The sequence below is a fragment of the Mizuhopecten yessoensis genome, unplaced genomic scaffold (assembly GCF_002113885.1).
Source record: "Mizuhopecten yessoensis strain PY_sf001 unplaced genomic scaffold, ASM211388v2 scaffold7491, whole genome shotgun sequence".
In the NCBI taxonomy this organism is placed as follows: domain Eukaryota; kingdom Metazoa; phylum Mollusca; class Bivalvia; order Pectinida; family Pectinidae; genus Mizuhopecten; species Mizuhopecten yessoensis.
Genome location: NW_018407074.1, coordinates 519,304 through 539,980, shown reverse-complemented (window position 1 = coordinate 539,980; position 20,677 = coordinate 519,304). Strand labels below are relative to the sequence as shown.

The window sequence follows — 20,677 nt, the reverse complement described above, 5'->3', positions numbered from 1 at the left end:
AAAAATTAGAAGATTTATAAATGACGAAAGATATTCTTACGCAAGGTCAAGAGCAGTCACTCTTGCGAAACTTCCGGTCACATGAGAAAACAGAAGCAGTTTGATGAGTGTGGGAGATACTTCATCTTGATTGGTCAGCTGATGGATCACAGACTAAACTAGGTAGTATTTTCTTCGTCTAAGAAAAGATACAACTATCCGATTTTGAAAATAATAATGTACCTAGATGTTACAGATGCTTCAGACAGATACATGTGGGGCACTTTATACAACGTAACCGTTTCAGTTGGTAATGTGGCGATGGCATTCATTTATTTGTCAGTGCTGATTAATTGTAATAACACCATATCCAATTTTTCAAGTATTGATAAAACAATTGTATGCAAGCCGAGTGAAAACGTTTATGATAAAAATTTGCTTTAGGAGAGCTGACTCATCTAAATCTTATAAATCGCATAGATTCTGTGACTTGCATCTGCATTCTGACAGCAATTTATCTCTCATACTCTATGGTCACTGATGGTGATTGGTATTAGCGTGGTAAGTGATGTGGAATAATTAAGAATTCTGAATTATCTTTTAAAAATATATACTTATTGATATATTATAAGTTATATTACATCCTTGTCTGGACCGGAGAACCCTTAATATAACTATAAGCCATGTAACAAGTGTGGCAGGGTTCAATTGTACATAGGATTAAGGTCGCCTTCTAGCTTCGAGCTGGGGGCATTTCCCTTTAGCTCAGTGGTAGAGCGTCCGACCAGGAACCTGGATATCGAGGGTTCGATCCCCGGTGGAAGCACACTATTTTCTTTCCTGTTACAAATGGTGTCCATGGCCCTCTCTATAGTGACAGGGAGTTAGAACCTGGGTTGTGGTGTTCGAGGGCAAACACATTTAAAAAGGGGGGAGTAGTGTGGCAGGGTTCAATTGTACATAGGATTAAGGTTGCCTTCTAGCTTCGAGCTAGGGGAATTTCCCTTTAGCTCAGTGGTAAAGCATCCGACTAGGAACCTGGATATCGAGGGTTCGATCCCCAGTGGAAGCTAGCACACTATTCTGTAGCTTTCCTGTTACACAAGTAATAAGAAGGGAAAATACTGCCTTGCAAGCTAGCATATCCAGTGGTGCAGTATGTATGACGCTTGGACCTGCTCACTAGTGCAGCAACGTCAGCATGGTCTGACAGTGGCTGGATATGGGTGCCTGCCAACATTATAATTTGGTGGCACCCCTGTAGTTTACATTGGTAATTGGAGGTGCATTGGTAAACAGGGAGAACCCACAGATTCCTCTGGCAAAGTCCCGGGATGAGACATCATGGAGGATAAGATATGGGGAACATGTTGTCATACTGGCAATCTAGCTTTTCAGGGATGCAATAAGGGCCCTGGACTCACTTAATAGTTCAGCAATACTGTTTTTTTCTTCCAAGCATTCTATAGCCTGAAAAATATATATAGATAGTGTCAAGGTTGGGGATCTGAGTTCAGGCTCTTTACAAAATACAGTAATATTATTAAGTTAGAGAAGATAGATGTATGGCTAATCCAGTAAGTTAAGCAATATTAAGCAATATTGAGTGAGGCCAGTGGCTGGATGGAAGCTGCAAGTACTTTACAGGTGATGATAATATTACTGGTTGCCAACAGTGAATCTATTTTCTCCAAGCACCCATTTTCATGACTGTATGACTGTAAACACATAGTACATGAAATTTCATGGTTTTTTTCTCTCAATGCAAACATTTTTTTTGTGCTGTTTGAAGTCATTTGTCACAGAAAAAAATTGTATTGGGGATAATAGGTATAGCCATTTAACTTAATTCACTTATGATTCCAGCATAATATAGAGGGGTGGCTTTTAGTATTTCGACTTTGTGATTTTAGAAACTTGATTTGTACTGGATATTTTCATAAGTGGAGTCCTTTTCAGATTAAATAATGTCCAGTATAGCTTGAATGGGATTCCTGAAAATTAGCTGGGCCCCTTTCAATTTCTTTGCTTAAAATGATTATTGGGATTACTAAAATACTAACTCTATCAATGGAAGTTGATCTGGGAAATGCATAACGCCAGCATTGATTATATTCACCTGGACAATATCAGGCCTATAGTAATGTATCACCAGAATACTATGGAAATATAACCAGCCAATAGTGGTTTACATGATGTACCTGTGTCATTTAATGCAAGTAGTTATATAGTACATGTATAAGACCAGCATTCAATTATGTAGGAGCAAGTTTATTTGGACAGTGGAAGGTCAAGAAAACTTTCTTCCCTTGATATTTTCACAGTTACAGCCATGATAACATCATTTAATGTTATTACTGTAATGTGTTAAATTGCAAAGGCCAGAATAACTTTGCTTAACAAATTGTTTATATTGCAGAGAGCTGACACATTAGATTTTAACAATGGCTTCCAATGACTTCCCCAGCTATGGTTCTACTGTGTACAAGGACGATCCCACCGACGGAGTTTATAGTGATGCACCAAGTGGGTACACCAAGTATAGGGGAATATTATATCACTACATATTTATCCTTATTTACAAGTTTAATATATTTGGTAATAAATGCTGTGTAATAGATAGTTGCTATGTCCTAGGGATATATTGATCTACATATTAATCAATTTTACCAGACTTCATTTTAAAGGAACAAGTGATATTCCCTCATGTCAGTTTGTTGTGTGTTCGAAAATAACATCGGGACAAGTATTCTATCTTGACTAGTCATGATCAGATCAATTGAGATTCATCATTGCAAACAATACTGAAAGGAAACATATGGCTATCAACAGGTTATCAAAACTTGCAACTTGAAATATTGTTTTGTAAAATGTCTGTGTAGTTTGTTTTGTTATGAAAGTGTTTCAAATATCTGGTTTATGGAAAAAGTTTCTATTTCCCTTCATCCAGGCCTGTTTCCTCTGACTGCCTCGGGAAATAGACATGGTTTATGGGAAAATGAAACTTGTCACAAACCACAAGCCCACACTTTATGGTTTAACTAAACTATTGCAGTAATAAAACAAATCTGCAAAGCGAAATAAATATCTACAGTAAATAAAGTGACAGGTCAAGATTGTTTAATGATATATAACATAAATCGGGTAATAAAAAAGTTCTGATAGTTATTGTTAATGGGTCGAATTGGTCAAGGTTTCATAGAAGCTGAAAAATATAATATATATATAATATAATAACTGATATTTTAGTAAAGCGATATATATATATCACTATGAGTCTGTACATTAGTAACAACTACACTTCCTTTAGTGGAGGATGTTATTGGGTTTAACGTCACTTCAGGGTATTATAATTTGATGGAGGTAGGAATAGTAAGTTTTTGACTGGTGGTTCAGACATGTCATTGACACAGAGACAAGTTAGCATAGTATATATATGTGGAGCCCACTCCTGTGGATAAAAAAGATGTGTAGTTTACTCTATACAATCTGTTTACTCCTCGGATAACATGGAGATGACTATGCCATATATCTTACAATCCTATTACTGTATAGTACATGCTGTAACTGACAATTATAGAACCTAACATTTAAAGTTGTTATCAGTCAGCATCTCCACAGAGATTTACATTCTCTATCTGTCAGTGTATGAATCTGTTGCTTGTATTGCATGTCAATCAGGTGAAATGTGATATGGTACATGAGTCATCTTAGTACATATGATACAGGCATTTAGTCTGTATCACATACTGAATATAAATTTACCACAGTTAAACAAAATGTAGTGGAAATATTTTGTGTAGAGTTTTCAATGCTACCAGATATTTTCTGATGTCATGAAATCAGGTCTTTGTTCCCTAGCTAGTCTCCTTGACAAAAGTTGTTTACTATGTTCTCATTAAAATCCAGTTGTTGGCATCCTGCTCTTCATCAAGTTTGAACCAGGTTTTTCCCCCCCAGGTTACATATATGTCAACATTATAGCATGTGAACATTAAACCATTTAATAATAATGATAATGATAATAAATTGAGGTCACTAGAGAGCATTGAGCTTGAATTACAAGTTTGTTAAAATATAGATATGATTGATCAAGCTACTTGGATGGTCCAAAAAGCACAGAAGTGCAGGTTTTGGGTGGATCTTCAGAATTTACATCTTTAACATACATGTGCCTCAGTAAATTCAGCTTATTTGATGTTTCTGTTAGGGAAAAGAAATAAAACATTTATATTTAAACTCTGTTTTTGTTTAAAAAGTAAATTATAATTTATATGAACTCTTATCAATGCAAAATTTAAATGTCTTTACAAATGATACACTATTTGAGGTATGCTTATAATATGAGTTAACATTGAAAGCTTCCGTAAATCATGTGCAATTTTTTTTTTGTTGTTGTAATAAATCATTTGGTGCATTTCAGATATGTCTCGCTATTCAGACACCTGTGACCAAGTCAGTGGCAACATCGCCAACATCAACAGCGGAGGTAACGGTTGAGGCTTCATACTTATGTACATGTAGCAAAAAGGTTCTACATGTACTAGGGAACAGTTTGATACAAATAGTATATACTTGAAAATTTTCGCGAAGTCAAAATTTCACCCTTCGACGGTAAAATGTGGTTGTGCATGTTTACTTTTGAGACTGATCAGATAACCAAAATGGCCGTCATCTTGGATTTTGACAGTGGATGTTTGTTATCACTATTTCTCATGAAGTTAGAAGGAATCTTTTTTTCAAATTTGATATGTAGGTTCCCCTTGATCTGAAGTTGTGCATGCTTACTTTGGAGAGTGATCATAAAAACAAGATGGCCACAGGAAGTACTTTATATGAGATCTTTCTGATATTGTAATGATCCGATCTATTTCTCTTACATTTAAGAACTGTACTAGTAAATATGTGAAATGGTGCATTTACTGTTTACATGACTTGATCAAACAGATAAGAGAAAAGAAGAGAAAATATCAAAGTGACATAGAACTAATGAAGATGGTACAATGGTGGGCGCCAAGATCCCTCTGGGATTCTTGTTGCCTAATATTAAACTTGTCCTTCACATTTAATTACTATGTATATTGTATTGTTTACAAATTATGTATGCTGTAATGGTAAATTCGCCCTCATTACGGAGGGCGAAAAATAAACTGTGTCAAAATTTTCTGGTATACAGTATTATACAGCTAATTCCTCAATCACTTTGTATGTCACAGTACTCCAGAATTTCCTAAAGAACAAAATGAAAGACTTTGGTTATTAGAATTGGGAATATGTCTATGCCCTGATATAAAAAAAGAAGATATTTGAGCTGTCCATATCCCTATTTGACCAACTCACTACTTGTATATATCTTTTGATACGAACCTTTTTCTTTATAGTAGAAAATAACATATTTGTTCCTAGGACATGGCAGCATACAAGTGAATTGTTCACTGAAGAGTAAACAAGAAGCTTAGAATAGATTGTTGCAATTACATCACGTTGTACATTTTAACAAGATCATAAGCTGGCATTGTCTGTTCGTATAGCAAATTCCCTGGAGAGAGCCATGAAAATCATTGGAACAGATCGAGACAGTGTTCAGCTGAGAGACAGAATGCAAGTCATAAGATTTTGATTCTTCCCCTACTAGCCATTGTTGTCCATATGTTAACTGTTCCTGTAAAATGCTACAATAGCTATTCCCCAATGAATGAGTGGATTTAACTTAATTCAGTCTGGAGCAATTTGATGGGTGTAGTAGGGGGCTCAATGTTGTATAAATTGAGGGTGTTGCCCCTTGAGGAAAGAGGAGCAAGGTCTGATAGGAGAGTTATTGGTAAATGTTGAAAATCTGAAGGCCAGACAAAAAAATATACGTGTTTCCTGTAACATGTTGGAAACATTCATGGTAGGTAGGTAGAGGTAGGTTGGTAACAAATTTTATTTTAACAAATAATTGTATTTGGTTTATATACGAGATTGATCTTGACTGTAACAGTGCTTCTTTTAAAAAATGCCTCATAAATTTTAGGATAGGCACAAAAAAATAAGGGTATGTAGGGTTACCGGAAACACCAAATATTTTTTTTGTTTGGCCTAATACCAATGAAGAGATTGTTACCTTAGTTGGTCTGGAGCATCATGTGGTCAAGGGAACTCAGCATTTTACTATTGTCCAGTACGGTGGGTAACCTAACATATGTTCTTCCTCTGTTATCAGTCTTATGCAATATAACTGAATTACCAGTTTGGATATTGTCTTGAACATGATAGTTAAAAGAGTGAAATAGGATTTGAATGAAATTACTCTGTCTTACCTCAACATTTGTGTTTCAGACATGACACATCTCAGAAGACAAAGAAGATTGTACAAGACACAACCAGACTCATGAAGACACTTGCCTCAATGAGACACCTAGAGCGGGTAAATTCAGGCTTCACCCTTCTAAGTACTGTCAGTTATATATGGATCACTCATTGAGACATCTAGACTGAGTAAATTCAGGCTCCACCCTTCTAAGTTCTGTCAGTTATATATGTATCCCTCATTGAGACATCTAGAGTGAGTAAATTCAGGCTCCACCCTTCTAAGTTCTGTCAGTTATATATGTATAACTCATTTAGACATCCAGAGCGGGTAAATTCAGGCATCACCCTTCTAAGTACTGTTAGTTATATATGTATCACTCATTTAGACCCCTAGAGGGGATAAATTCAGGCTTCTCCCTTCTAAGTACTGTCAGTTATATATGTATCACTCATTTAGACATATAGAGCGGGTAAATTCAGGTTTCATCCTTCTAAGTACTGTCAGTTATATATGTATCCCTCATTGAGACATCTAGAGTGGGTAAATTCAAGCTCCACCCTTCTAAGTACTTGGATATTGTCTTGAACATGATAGTTAAAAGAGTGAAATAGGATTTGAATGAAATTACTCTGTCTTACCCAAACATTTGTGTTTCAGACATGCCACATCTCAGAAGAAAAAGAAGATTGTACAAGACACAAACAGACTCATGAAGACACTTGCCTCAATGAGACACCTAGAGTGGGTAAATTCAGGCTCCACCCTTCTAAGTACTTGGATATTGTCTTGAACATGATAGTTAAAAGAGTGAAATAGGATTTGAATGAAATTACTCTGTCTTACCTCAACATTTGTGTTTCAGACATGCCACATCTCAGAAGAAAAAGAAGATTGTACAAGACACAACCAGCCTCATGAAGACACTTGCCTCAATGAGACACCTAGAGCGGGTAAATTCAGGCTTCACACTTCTAAGTACTGTCAGTTATATATGTATCCCTCATTGAGACATCTAGAGCGGGTAAGTTCAGGCTTCACCCTTCTAAGGACTGTCAGTTATATATGTATCTCTCATTTAGACATCTAGAGCGGGTAAATTCAGGCTCCACCCTTCTAAGTTCTGTCAGTTATATATGTATCACTCATTTACACATCTAGAGCGGGTAAATTCAGGCTCCACCCTTCTAAGTTCTGTCAGTTATATATGTATAACTCATTTAGACATCTAGAGTGGGTAAATTCAGGATTCACCCTTCTAAGTACTGTCAGGTATATATGTATCACTCATTTACACATCTAGAGCGGGTAAATTAAGGCTTCACCCTTCTAAGTACTGTTAGTTATATATGTATCACTCATTGAAACATCCAGAGCGGGTAAATTCAGGCTCCACCCTTCTAAGTACTTGGATATTGTCTTGAACATGATAGTTAAAAGAGTGAAATAGGATTTGAATGAAATTACTCTGTCTTACCCAAACATTTGTGTTTCAGACATGCCACATCTCAGAAGAAAAAGAAGATTGTACAAGACACAACCAGCCTCATGAAGACACTTGCCTCAATGAGACACCTAGAGCGGGTATATTCAGGCTTCACCCTTCTACGTACTGTCAGTTATATATGAATCACTCATTGAGACATCTAGAGTGGGTAAATTCAAGCTCCACCCTTCTAAGTACTTGGATATTGTCTTGAACATGATAGTTAAAAGAGTGAAATAGGATTTGAATGAAATTACTCTGTCTTACCTCAACATTTGTGTTTCAGACATGACACATCTCAGAAGACAACGAAGATTGTACAAGACACAACCAGCCTCATGAAGACACTTGCCTCAATGAGACACCTAGAGTGGGTAAATTCAGGCTTCACACTTCTAAGTACTGTCAGTTATATATGTATCCCTCATTGAGACATCTAGAGCGGGTAAGTTCAGGCTTCACCCTTCTACGTACTGTCAGTTATATATGAATCACTCATTGAGACATCTAGAGTGGGTAAATTCAGGCTCCACCCTTCTAAGTTCTGTCAGTTATATATGTATAACTCATTGAGACATCTAGACTGAGTAAATTCAGGCTCCACCCTTCTAAGTTCTGTCAGTTATATATGTATCCCTCATTGAGACATCTAGAGCGTGTAAATTCAGGCTTCACCCTTCTAAGGACTGTCAGTTATATATGTATCACTCATTTACACATCTAGAGCGGGTAAATTCAGGCTTCACCCTTCTAAGTACTGTCAATTATATATGTATCGCTCATTTAGACATCTAGAGTGGGTAAATTCAGGCTTCACCCTTCTAAGTACTGTCAGTTATATATGTATCACTCATTGAGACATCCAGAGCGGGTAAATTCAGTCTTCACCCTTCTAAGTACTGTCAGTTATATATTTATCACTCATTGAGACATCCAGAGCAGGTAAATTCAGTCTTCACCCTTCTAAGTACTGTCAGTTATGTATGTATCACTCATTTAGACATCCAGAGCGGGTAAATTCAGGCTTCACCCTTCTAAGTAGTGTCAGTTATATATGTATCACTCATTGAGACATCTAGAGCGGGTAAATTCAGACTTCACCCTTCTAAGTACTGTTAGTTATATATGTATCACTCATTTAGACATCTAGAGCGGGTAAATTCAGCCTTCACCCTTCTAAGTACTGTCAGTTGTGTATGTATCACTCATTTAGACATCTAGAGCGGGTAAATTCAGGCTCCACCCTTCTAAGTACTGTCAGTTATGTATGTATCACTCATTTAGACATCCTATATGTATCACTCATTGAGACATCTAGAGCGGGTAAATTCAGGCTCTACCCTTATAAGTACTGTCCATTGAATATTTATCACTCTGTTTATTCTGGAGTGTGGAAAAGCAGGGGGTTACTCCATGTTCTAGATAAGTTTGGTCATCAATGGTGCCAGGAGGGAGATTCACTATCAGACATGTTATAATAAGAAAATGGTTTCCACATAACTAATTGAAGGATGTAGCTTTCATACTATTATCAAAATAACTGGATGAGTGTAATATAATGTGTTTCAATTAATTAAAGGTAAAATGTAAAAAAATCCTTGTAATACAAATGTAACATCAAAATGATCTTAAATCTTTTTTTTTCTCTATGCATTAATGTATCTTGATAGAGGCACCCCTCCAACTCACTCTGGATTCTAGTCTTTGGTATCACCTCCAACTTACTCTGGATTCTAGTCTTTGGTATCACCTCCAATTTACTCTGGATTCTAGTCTTTGGTATCAACACAACATAATATAGTGTGGTACTGAACTAAATGGTTTTATTTACAGTATGATTAGATTTACTGATGGCAGTAGCACTGCCTGTCGACTAACACAACATCACAGTACAATATAAGACTGGATACAGTTAAAAAGCAACACTACTTGTAAGAAAAGCATGGATGTGTCTCAGACAACAGGTCTGTTCCTATTTGGAGCTGACCTTATCCAGTCATATACTATCAGCTCTCCTTAGCGATTTTTCTGAGCAGACCCTGGCTAATCATGTACTGACTTCAATGTTTTGTTACTTGTTCCCAGTCCCTTAGCAGTGGAAAACTCAACTGACATGAATGATTCAAATGAATTTACAGTATTTCATGAATATCTGGTACATTTATTGATTGATATTTTTTTTGTACATTAACACTCTATTGTTTTGGTTTCAGCAACAAAAGTTTAAGATAGACAGATTGCAGACAGACTTTGAAGATGCTGTGCGGCGATTCACCACCCTACAAAAGGTAAGGTTGGGTGATTATCTCCCTTGCACTGAAGACTAGAGGGCTGCTTTCTCTCTTACTCCTATTGCTACAGAGCCTATCAGACTGTTTCATACTTAACTCTCGTGAGACTTAAGAACTTACAAGTGACTGTTTCTTCTAGATCTTCATATAAGGATAGAGAGATAATTGGGGTAATTTTCCCCTTTTCTTCTACAGGTAAGGCAGCCTCCCTTTCACCCAAAACCATAGACTGCCAGGACCATTTTCATTAATTTGGTTAATAAGCTCCATTGTCTTCATTAGAAAGTATGTTGAATGGGTACGAGTGTTATCTCTGAATTTCATCTTTCAGAAAGGAATTATTTCTGTAACCACTGTCTGTTAAATCTGTCTCATTTCTAGGAGGACATATTAAAATCAGATAATGTAATCAATCAAACATGTATGTCTGCTTACACCTAAATCAATGTTTTGTTTTGGTAGAATGCTGCAGAAAAAGTGAAGACATCTGTGAAGTTATCCACTCCCAAGCCACAAGACTTGTTAACAGGTGGATGGGACGTAAGTTGGTCTCTTCAATATTCTTATCTGCATTGAAATAATTAGATGCGGGTGCCCTGTAGTAATCACTGTGTCTGTCTATTTGTCCATCCACACTTTCGTTTCAGGAGATTATCTCAGAGTCAAAAAGACTAATAATTTTGAAATTTTACATGGTATTACACTTTGATATGTTAATGCGTAATTGGGGTTTAAAAAATTTAAGTTCTAGGTCACTGTTTCTTAAAAATAGACCACTAAAAATTGGTATATCGGGGTTGGGATGGGGGTTGGGGATGTACCATCCTTATCTTTTCACCCAAAAGATTAATATTTTTGAAATGGTGATAGACTTTGATATTAAGATGTGCAGTAGGGGTTTAAAAAGTTATTAAGGCCAAGGTCAAGAATACTGTAACTACAAATAAACCATGTTGGGTAGATCAGGCACATGGCAGGCCGTTGCTGACCAGTCAGTGTTCCGAACCCTGCTAACAATGTTTGGAACACCTAGACTGTGAGATGTTTGTGTGATGTTGACAGGATGGTGATGATAAGACGGCCTTCGTGGAGCAGGAAAGGAGGAGGGAAGAACTCCAAGCTCAGGGACAAGTCATCGAGGATGACTTGGCACTGATTGGAGAACGAGAAGAAAGAATCAGACAATTGGAGGTTAGGAAGTGTTTAAAATAAAGAATAAATTTGGTACAGTAAATGTACTTATAAATGTACTGGTACTGACAGCAGGTCGGTGGTTTTTCTCAGGGTTTCCTCCACCACCGCTAAAATTGATGGGTCAAATTGAGTTTTGCAAGAAAAATATCTTTGTGCTTATAGCCTAATATGGATGTCACCAAACTTTTGATGTGGGATAAATATAAATGTTGCAAAAATGTTGTAATGGGTATGATAGCTATGAATTTATACCATAGTAACTGTCCTTTGATATAACAAGTAACATATTTTTGTGTTAATTCTTATGAAATGACAATGCAACATCATAAGAACATTTGGTCAATCCAATTTAAACAATAGCTATTGTATCTATTGTTAATTGTTTGAGAATTGAAATCCTTGAAAGTAATCCCTTTGAAGCAAATTGCAAAATTAATTATGCATTGGTACATAAGAATGCATCGATTTACAGCATTGATATGTGGACTTTTTTTTTTTTTTTTTGTGCAGTCTGATGTATTAGATGTGAATGAGATTTTCAAAGATTTAAACGTGATGATCCATGAACAAGGAGAGGCAGTAGGTAAGTAATGGAAAACCTGTCTGAAAACGATCGTGTTTTCAGAGATTGATTTTCGGAACTTGAACATTTTTTAAATATTTGAGTAGAAGCTTTTTTGGGGATTTTCAGCCTCAAAAAGTACCTCGCAAATTACATAGATTTTTAGGGTATGTTCACTTACTGTCTAGACTAATTTCTGACTCAGCTCAACATAATTTCTTTTACTTTGAAAAGTAATAGTTACACATGTATTTATTGATATGTTTTGCTCTAAGACATTTTTTCAATGCTTTAAAGAATAAAAATGGATGTTTCACACATAAATCATTTTGGGAATGTACCGTAGTTATAATTGTAAAAAATATTTTATTTTCTAATCTGTATTAGAGTTACAAGAGTTTGTCTGAAATGGCAAAGAGTTTGTGGAGTAATTGTCAAAAACTGTTCCATGAGAAGCTGAAATAGACAGTATTTAGAATATCAAGTTGAGGATAGCTTTCTGGACATTGAAACATTGGGCCCTGATCACTGTTTTCTCCAGTTCAATCTGTCTTCTGCAATAAGATGTCATAATTTGGCAAAGATACAACTACTAGAAACTAAAAGGGACCAAAAAAAGATTTTAAATTAAATAATTTCATGATTTAAGTTGGTCAAGATGTGGCGGGACAAGGGAAAATAGAAATCTTTTGTCAAAGTATTTTGACTAATTATTACTTCATTACCATTTAACACATTAGCATGACTACAATATACTTAAACAAGTTTATCATTCAGTGAGGCCAAAATTGGAACATTCCAGTGCTCAACAAAATCTCATAATATTTGTACTTTTTTTCTTATTTTGTTTTTTACAGATTCCATTGAAGCTAATGTAGAACGGGCATATGGCAATGTAGAACAAGGTACCGGACACTTAGGGAAGGCTGCAGAATACCAGGTGTGTATAAGTCACTTAGGGAAGGCCGAATGTAACAGGTATAGGAAAGGCTGAATGTAACAGGTATGTACAGGTCACTTAGGAAAGGCTGCAGTTTACCAGGTATATGTAAGCCACTTAAGGAAGGCTGCAGAATACCAGGTATATGTAAGCCACTTAGGGAAGGCTGCAGTTTACCAGGTATATGTAAGACACTTAGGGAAGGCTGCAGTTTACCAGGTATATGTAAGCCACTTAGGGAAGGCTGCAGTTTACCAAGTATATGTAAGTCACTTAGGGAAGGCTGCAGTTTACCAGGTATATGTAGGACACTTAGGGAAGGCTGCAGTTTACCAAGTATATGTAAGACACTTAGGGAAGGCTGCAGAATACAAGGTATGTACATGTTTAAGTCACTTAGGGGTGGCTAAATGTAACAGGTATGTACAGGTAAATTAGGAAAGGCTGAAGTTTACCAGGTATATGTAAGACACTAAAGGAAGGCTGCAGTTTACCAGGTATATATAAGTCACTTAGGGAAGGCTGCAGTTTACCAGGTATATATAAGTCACTTAGGGAAGGCAGCAGTTTACCAGGTAGATGGAGGACACTTAGGGAAGACTGCAGTTTACCAAGTATATATAATACAAGGTATGTACTTGTTTAAGTCACTTAGGGGGGGCTAAATGTAACAGGTATGTATAGGTCACTTAGGAAATGCTGCAGTTTACCAGATATATGTAAGACACTTAGGGAAGACTGCAGTTTACCAAGTATATGTAAGACACTAAGGGAAGGCTGCAGAATACAAGGTATGTACTTGTTTAAGTCACTTAGGGGGGGCTAAATGTAACAGGTATGTACAGGTCACTTAGGAAAGGCTGCAGTTTACCAGGTATATGTAAGACACTTAAGGGAGGCTGCAGTTTACCAGGTATATGTAAGACACTTAGGGAAGGCTGCAATTTACCAGGTATATGTAAGCCACTTAAGGAAGGCTGCAGAATACCAGGTATATGTAAGACACTTGGGAAAGGCTGCAGAATACCAAGTATATGTAAGACACTTGGGAAAGGCTGCAGAATACCAAGTATATGTAAGACACTTCGGGAAGGCTGCAGTTTACAAGGTATATGTAAGACACTTCGGGAAGGCTGCAGTTTACCGGGTATATGTAGGACAATTAGGTAATCTGCAGTTTACCAGGTATCTGTAAGCCACTTAGGGAAGGTTGCAGTTTACCAGGGATATGTAGGACACTTAGGGAAGGCTGGAGAATACAAGGTATGTACATATTTAAGTCACTTAGGGGAGGCTGAATGTAACAGGTATGTACAGGGCACTTAGGAAAGGCTGCAGTTTACCAAGGATATGTAAGACACTTAAGGGAGGCTGCAGGTTGCCAGGTATATGTACGACACTTAGGGAAGACTGCAGTTTGCCAAGTATATGTAAGACACTTCTTAGGGAAGGCTGCAGGTTACCAAGTATATGTAAGACACTTAAGGGAGGCTGTAGTTTACCAGGTATATGCAGGACAATTAGGGAAGCTGCAGGTTACCAGGGATATGTAAGACACTTAAGGGAGGCTGTAGTTTACCAGGTATATGCAGGACAATTAGGGAAGCTGCAGGTTACCCGGGATTAGTAAGACACTTAGGGAAGTACAGGTCACTTAGGAAAGGCTGCAGTCTACCAGGTATATGTAAGACAATTAGGGAAGGCTGCAGTTTACAAGGTATATGTAAGACACCTAGGGAAGATTGCAGTTTACCAGGTATCTGTAGGACAATTAGGGAAGGCTGCAGTTTTCCAAGTATATATAAGTCACTTAGGAAAGGCTGCAGAATACCAAGTATATGTAAGACCCTTAGGGAAGGCTGCAGAGGTATATGTAAGACACCTAGGGAAGATTGCAGTTTACCAGGTATCTGTAAGCCACTTAGGGAAGGTTGCATTTTACCAGGTATATGTAAGCCACTTAAGGAAGGCTGCAGAATACAAGGTATGTACATATTTAAGTCACTTAGGGGTGGTTGAATGTAACAGGTATGTAAAGGTCACTTAGGAAAGGCGGCAGTTTACCAGGTATCTGTAGGACAATTAGGGAAGCTGCAGGTTACCCGGGATTAGTAAGACACTTAGGGAAGACTGCAGTTTGCCAAGTATATGTAAGACCCTTAGGGAAGGCTGCAGTTTACCAGTTATTATATTTAAGTCACTTAGGGGTGGTTGAATGTAACAGGTATGTATAGGTCACTTAGGAAAGGCTGCAGTTTACCAAGTATATGTCAGACACTTAGGGAAGGCGGCAGTTTACCAGGTATCTGTAGGACAATTAGGGAAGGCTGCAGAATACAAGGTATGTACATATTTAAGTCACTTAGGGGTGGCTGAATGTAACAGGTATCCACAGGTCACTTAGGAAAGGCTGCAGTCTACCAGGTATATGTAAGACAATTAGGGAAGGCTGCAGAATACCAAGTATATGTACGACACTTAGGGAAGACTGCAGTTTACCAAGTATATGCAAGACACTTAGGGAAGGCTGCCGTTTACCAGGTATATGTACGACACTTAGGGAAGACTGCAGTTTACCAAGTATGTGTAAGACACTTAGAGAAGGCTGCAGTTTACCAAGGATATGTAAGACACTTAGTGAAGGCTGCAGAATACAAGCTCTGTACATGTTTAAGTCACTTAGGGGTGGTTGAATGTAACAGGTATGTACAGGTCAGTTAGGAAAGGCTGCAGAATACCAAGTATATGTACGACACTTAGGGAAGACTGCAGTTTACCAAGTATATATAAGTCACTTAGGGAAGGCTGCACTTTACCAGGTATGTGTAAGAGACACTTAGGGAAGGCGCCAGATTACCAGGTATATGTAGGACAATTAGGTAATCTGCAGTTTACCAGGTATATGCAGGACAATTAGGGAAGCTGCAGGTTACCCGGGATTAGTAAGACACTTAGGGAAGACTGCAGTTTACCAAGTATATATAATACAAGGTATGTACATATTTAAGTCACTTAGGGGTGGTTGAATGTAACAGGTATGTATAGGTCACTTAGGAAAGGCGGCAGTTTACCAGGTATCTGTAGGACAATTAGGGAAGCTGCAGGTTACCCGGGATTAGTAAGACACTTAGGGAAGACTGCAGTTTGCCAAGTATATGTAAGACACTTAGCGAAGGCTGCAGAATACAAGCTCTGTACATGTTTAAGTCACTTAGGGGTGGTTGAATGTAACAGGTATGTACAGGTAAATTAGGAGGCTGCAGATTACTTAGGGAAGGCTGCAATTTACCAGGTATATGTACGACACTTAGGGAAGACTGCAGTTTGCCAAGTATATGTAAGACACTTCTTAGGGAAGGCTGCAGGTTACCAAGTATATGTAAGACCCTTAGGGAAGGCTGCAGTTTTCCAAGTATATATAAGTCACTTAGGAAAGGCTGCAGTTTACCAGTTATTATATTTAAGTCACTTAGGGATGGCTGAATGTAACAGGTATGTACAGGTCACTTAGGAAAGGATGCAGAATACCAGGTATATGTAAGCCACTTAAGGAAGGCTGCAGAATACCAAGTATATGTAAGTCACTTAGGGAACGCTGCAGTTTACCAGGTATATGTAAGCCACTTAGGGAAGGTTGCAGTTTACCAGGTATATGTAGGACACTTAGGGAAGACTGCAGTTTACCAAGTATATGTAAGACACTTAGGGAAGGCTGCAGAATACCAGGGATATGTAAGACACTTGGGAAAGGCTGCAGAATACCAGGGATATGTAAGCCACTTAGGGAAGGCTGTAGTTTACCAGGTATATGAAGGACACTTAGGGAAGACTGCAGTTTACCAAGCATATGTAAGACACTTGGGGAAGGCTGCAGAATTCAAGGTATGTACATGTATAAGTCACTTAGGGGTTGCTGAATGTAACAGGGATGTACAGGTAAATTAGTAGGCTGCAGATTACTAGGTTTACCAGGTATATGCAGGACAATTAGGGAAGGCTGCAGTTTAGCAAGTATATATAAGTCACTTAGGGGAGGCTGCAGAATACAAGGTATGTATATGCTTAAGTCACTTAGGGGAGGCTGCAGAATACAAGGGATGCTGCAGTTTACCAGGAATATGTAGGACACTTAGGGAAGACTGCAGTTTACCAAGCATATGTAAGACACTTAGGGAAGACTGCAGTTTACCAGGTATGTGTAAGACACTTAGAGAAGGCTGCAGTTTACCAATTATATGTAAGACACTTAGCGAAGGCTGCAGAATACCAGGTATATGTAAGACACTTAGGGGAGGCTGCAGTTTACCATGTATATGTAAGCCACTTAGGGAAGGCTGTAGTTTACCAAGTATATATAAGTCACTTAGGGGAGGCTGCAGAATACAAGGTATGCTACAGTTTACCAGGTATGTGTAAGACACTTAGGCAAGGCTGCAGAATACAAGGTATGCTACAGTTTACCAGGTATGTGTAAGACACTTAGGGAAGACTGCAGTTTACCAGGAATATGTAAGCCACTTAGGGAAGGCTGCAGTTTACCAAGTATATGTAAGACACTTGGGAAAGGCTGCAGAATACAAGGTATGTACATGTTTAAGTCACTTAGGGGTGGCTGAATGTAACAGGTATGTACAGGTAAATTAGGAGGCTGCAGATTACTAGGTATGTTCTGGTCGCTTCATGAAGTACACTTAAGTTTCTCTTTAAATAAGAAGTTTATTAAAGGTCACAAGTTGTGATAACCAAAAATTAATAATTTCAATTTCAATAATAATTTTTATGATTTAGTGTCTTATCATATTTGTAATATCTTAAATCACTTGCTTATTCGGCAACTAAACTTTTCATGTGTTATATCAAAAACTTATTGTTTATTGAAAACTTTCGATATGCATCCTTAAAACTGAGAGTGAACAACATAAAACCACCACAGTGCCATACAAGGAGAGTGACCTGTTATGATTATAAGAATACTTTTCAATATATACAATAGGAGTCCTACTCGCAACCTTTGAGATGACGTCAGACTGTAAACCTCTCCTAGCTTACAAACAAAACCTTATTTACATTCATGATGTGTGGTATTTATTAGATTATTATGCTAGTGTGCACTTTTATTTTATTTGATGGTACTCCTTAACTCTCACTTTCAGCTTGAAGCAAAGTAATTGTTAGGAGTTATGCACTTTTAAATTATTTTCAAATTCCTAATATTAAACCATTACTTACATAAAGGAGTAATTAGGACTTATTACCAATTGTGGGTTTACCTGTTGTAATGTACAGATATTAAGCAACCAAATTTTCTGATCATTGGAAAAATTCTAATGAATATAGCTAATCAATCTTCTTTTTATTTCGGTTACAGAAAAAGTCTCGGAAGAAAATGTGTATCGTAGTGGTGATCCTGGTCGTGGTAGCAGCTGTGGTGGCCATAATTATTTACACATCCGTGAAGAAATGACGTGTGGCAAACTGCAATAAAACAAACATTGGGCAGCCCTTTGATATCATGGACATATAGGGAACAGAAAGGAGGCTCATCATAATGGTGGCCAACAATGACCTGTGGCTTCTGATTGTGAATGACATAGCCAGACTGGGTGTCCAGTATCTTAACATATTATGTAACCAACAAAGTGGGGAAAAACACAGGTTTTCACAAAACTTGACAGGCGCACGCAGTTCTAAAGGACCCTGTATCATCCTCACATAGTGATGGACAGTTACAGCTGTTTTGTATGTTAAAATGTTGACACAGATTGTAGATGTTTAGTGTATCGTTGTGTCATAATGTCACCCAAATATTTCCAAATTATGTAATATTGAAACATTTGAAGCCATATTTTATGTACAGGTTTCTGTAAACTCCACTGTGAATTGTACTGTATGATAGGGAAATGTGGACCAGTCTGTCATGCTTAAAAACTGTGATAAAATTACTTCTGTTAATATGTGAATATTTGTATTACTTTAGAACTGACAGCCCTAGCTTTTAGTCAACACGAGCCTTCAGACCTGTAGCAAGAGACAACCTGTTTTGCAAGACAAAGAAACCAAATAAAACTGTTATAAGAGACCCTCCTCTTATTCAAAAAGGATCTCAAGACAGGCTGTACTATACTGCATTCTTACTTTACATAGTACTAACAGAGTGAGGTCATTCTCAGGTAAAACAATGAGCCAAGTGAGCTTGTATTACTGGATTGTACACTAAATCATGTATGATAACCTATTCTTACAAGTTGGGTATCTATTTTAATCCTATATATTGAAGAAAAAATAGATTTTCCCTGTACCAAATGCATTATTTTGTTGGGAGAAATTTGATTAAGTGTGATGTCATAATGCAAATATTGTGGCCTCACATTGAAAATATCAAATTATGAAGTGTATTAGCAGTGATGAAACATAATGCAATGTGTGATTATCTGAATATCACGACGCACATCTATAACATTTGTTTAAATCTGGGCTTCAAAATCCTCAGTACAGGTTTATCATCAATAAAATCTGGAGATTATAAATAATCCAGGTAAAGATGATATACAAAGACCTACCGGTCCCAATTCTTTCACTTGTTAATACATTCCAATCAAAGCTTTAATAGTGAAGACACAAAATGTAGGTTAACCTGATATTGTAAATATTACAATGTACTATGGCTGTTTTGTAAAGTTTTGGATCGTAGAAAAGTCCACCTTTTATACATTTACATTGTCAGACCAAAATCTTTGGCCATTTTGGAAAAATCAATTGAATGAACATATTCCATTCTTAATGAAGTGTACTGTTTAATGACATTGCCAACAGGTTTGATTTAAGAATTTTTACTTCAGAATATCAAATCCCATACTTTTACTATCCAAGTCTCTGGATAACTTGGGAAATATAATCTATTGACTAAGGTATTTTAAGTATATTGATAATCATACAAGGATTAAAAGATGCAGATGATTTCAGTCTGAGGGATGAGATTTTGACCTCCAATATCAGGCTTTATTGAAAATTTAAACTGGGGACTGAGAGTTAATAATTTCCTCCCAACACTGGCCCGAGATAAATATGTGGCTTTTCTCTATGCATTAGCTGAAACAGTATACTTCTTATTTCTGTGTTTGAATATCAAGTGATACTGTAACAGTAAAGATCTGCAAAGTTTGTTTATATAAAAACATATAGGTATGTGTTCAACATAGTGCTAAATTTATAAAATATTAATGTGAACAAAGTTGATGTACATTTAATTGTTGTGCGAGTCCTAATAAGTTATTATGTATAAACAAAGACACTTTTATTGTCGAGTGATGATGCTAAATCTATTCATTATTATAAAAAATAAAAACCTTGAATGGTCATGGTATAGTGTTATTGTTGTGATTAAGAATAAAGCAGTATACACCCCTTATTACCCATACTATAATGTTTGGTGTTTTCATGGAAAATGAATACTGCAGGATTTAAATAATTGGTAAGTTTAGCTTAAGGCTATATGTTGCACATATGTATCATACACCTTAAAGCTATGATTTATGTTATTATTATCTCCCTTTAAAAAATAAAAAATAGAATATTCACATCAATGTATAAATAGTAATCTTTAATATTTGATGTTGTCAGTTTTAATAGAGGTTTGTGCAAAGGCTTAGGGGGAGCATCTCTGGGAATGTGAAATTGTTGTTAAGGTTTCAGTTAGGTCTTGATGACTGGCATAATTTATAAACAAAAAAAATGAAAATGAAATCTGATTATACAGTTGAAAAGATAATCATTTGAAATATGGTTTTGCAAGGCATATATATGCATTATGATCAAATTCTTGTTTTGAATACACAGATTTACTTCTAAATGTATTTTTGCAGGGGAAAATCAAGTAGTCCTTTCCTTATCTTACTAATTGCTGAAATCTACCAAGTTACAGATACAAGGTTAT

General features: G+C 36.8%; 1 protein-coding gene across 1 annotated transcript; it reads left to right on the top strand.

Moving 5' to 3' along the window:
• The first annotated feature begins 49 nt into the window (after nt 1-49).
• On the top strand, nt 50-20,103 carry LOC110453705 (syntaxin-7-like). Its single transcript, XM_021502782.1, has 11 exons — nt 50-162; nt 2,399-2,505; nt 4,403-4,468; nt 5,511-5,580; nt 6,301-6,388; nt 9,971-10,045; nt 10,511-10,588; nt 11,111-11,239; nt 11,753-11,825; nt 12,662-12,744; nt 18,113-20,103. The coding sequence occupies exons 2-11, from the start codon at nt 2,424-2,426 to the stop codon at nt 18,206-18,208; spliced, it is 840 nt and encodes a 279-aa protein (XP_021358457.1). The 5' UTR covers nt 50-162; nt 2,399-2,423; the 3' UTR covers nt 18,209-20,103.
• Nucleotides 20,104-20,677: the final 574 nt, after the last annotated feature.

Bases quoted from the DNA above. Each gene is read 5' to 3' on its own strand.
- LOC110453705 (XM_021502782.1), top strand. From the start codon at position 2,424: ATGGCTTCCAATGACTTCCCCAGCTATGGTTCTACTGTGTACAAGGAC. The intron at 11,240-11,752 runs GTTAGGAAGTGT...TTTTTTGTGCAG, and splicing joins AAAGAATCAGACAATTGGAG to TCTGATGTATTAGATGTGAA. The intron at 12,745-18,112 runs GTGTGTATAAGT...TTTCGGTTACAG, and splicing joins GGAAGGCTGCAGAATACCAG to AAAAAGTCTCGGAAGAAAAT.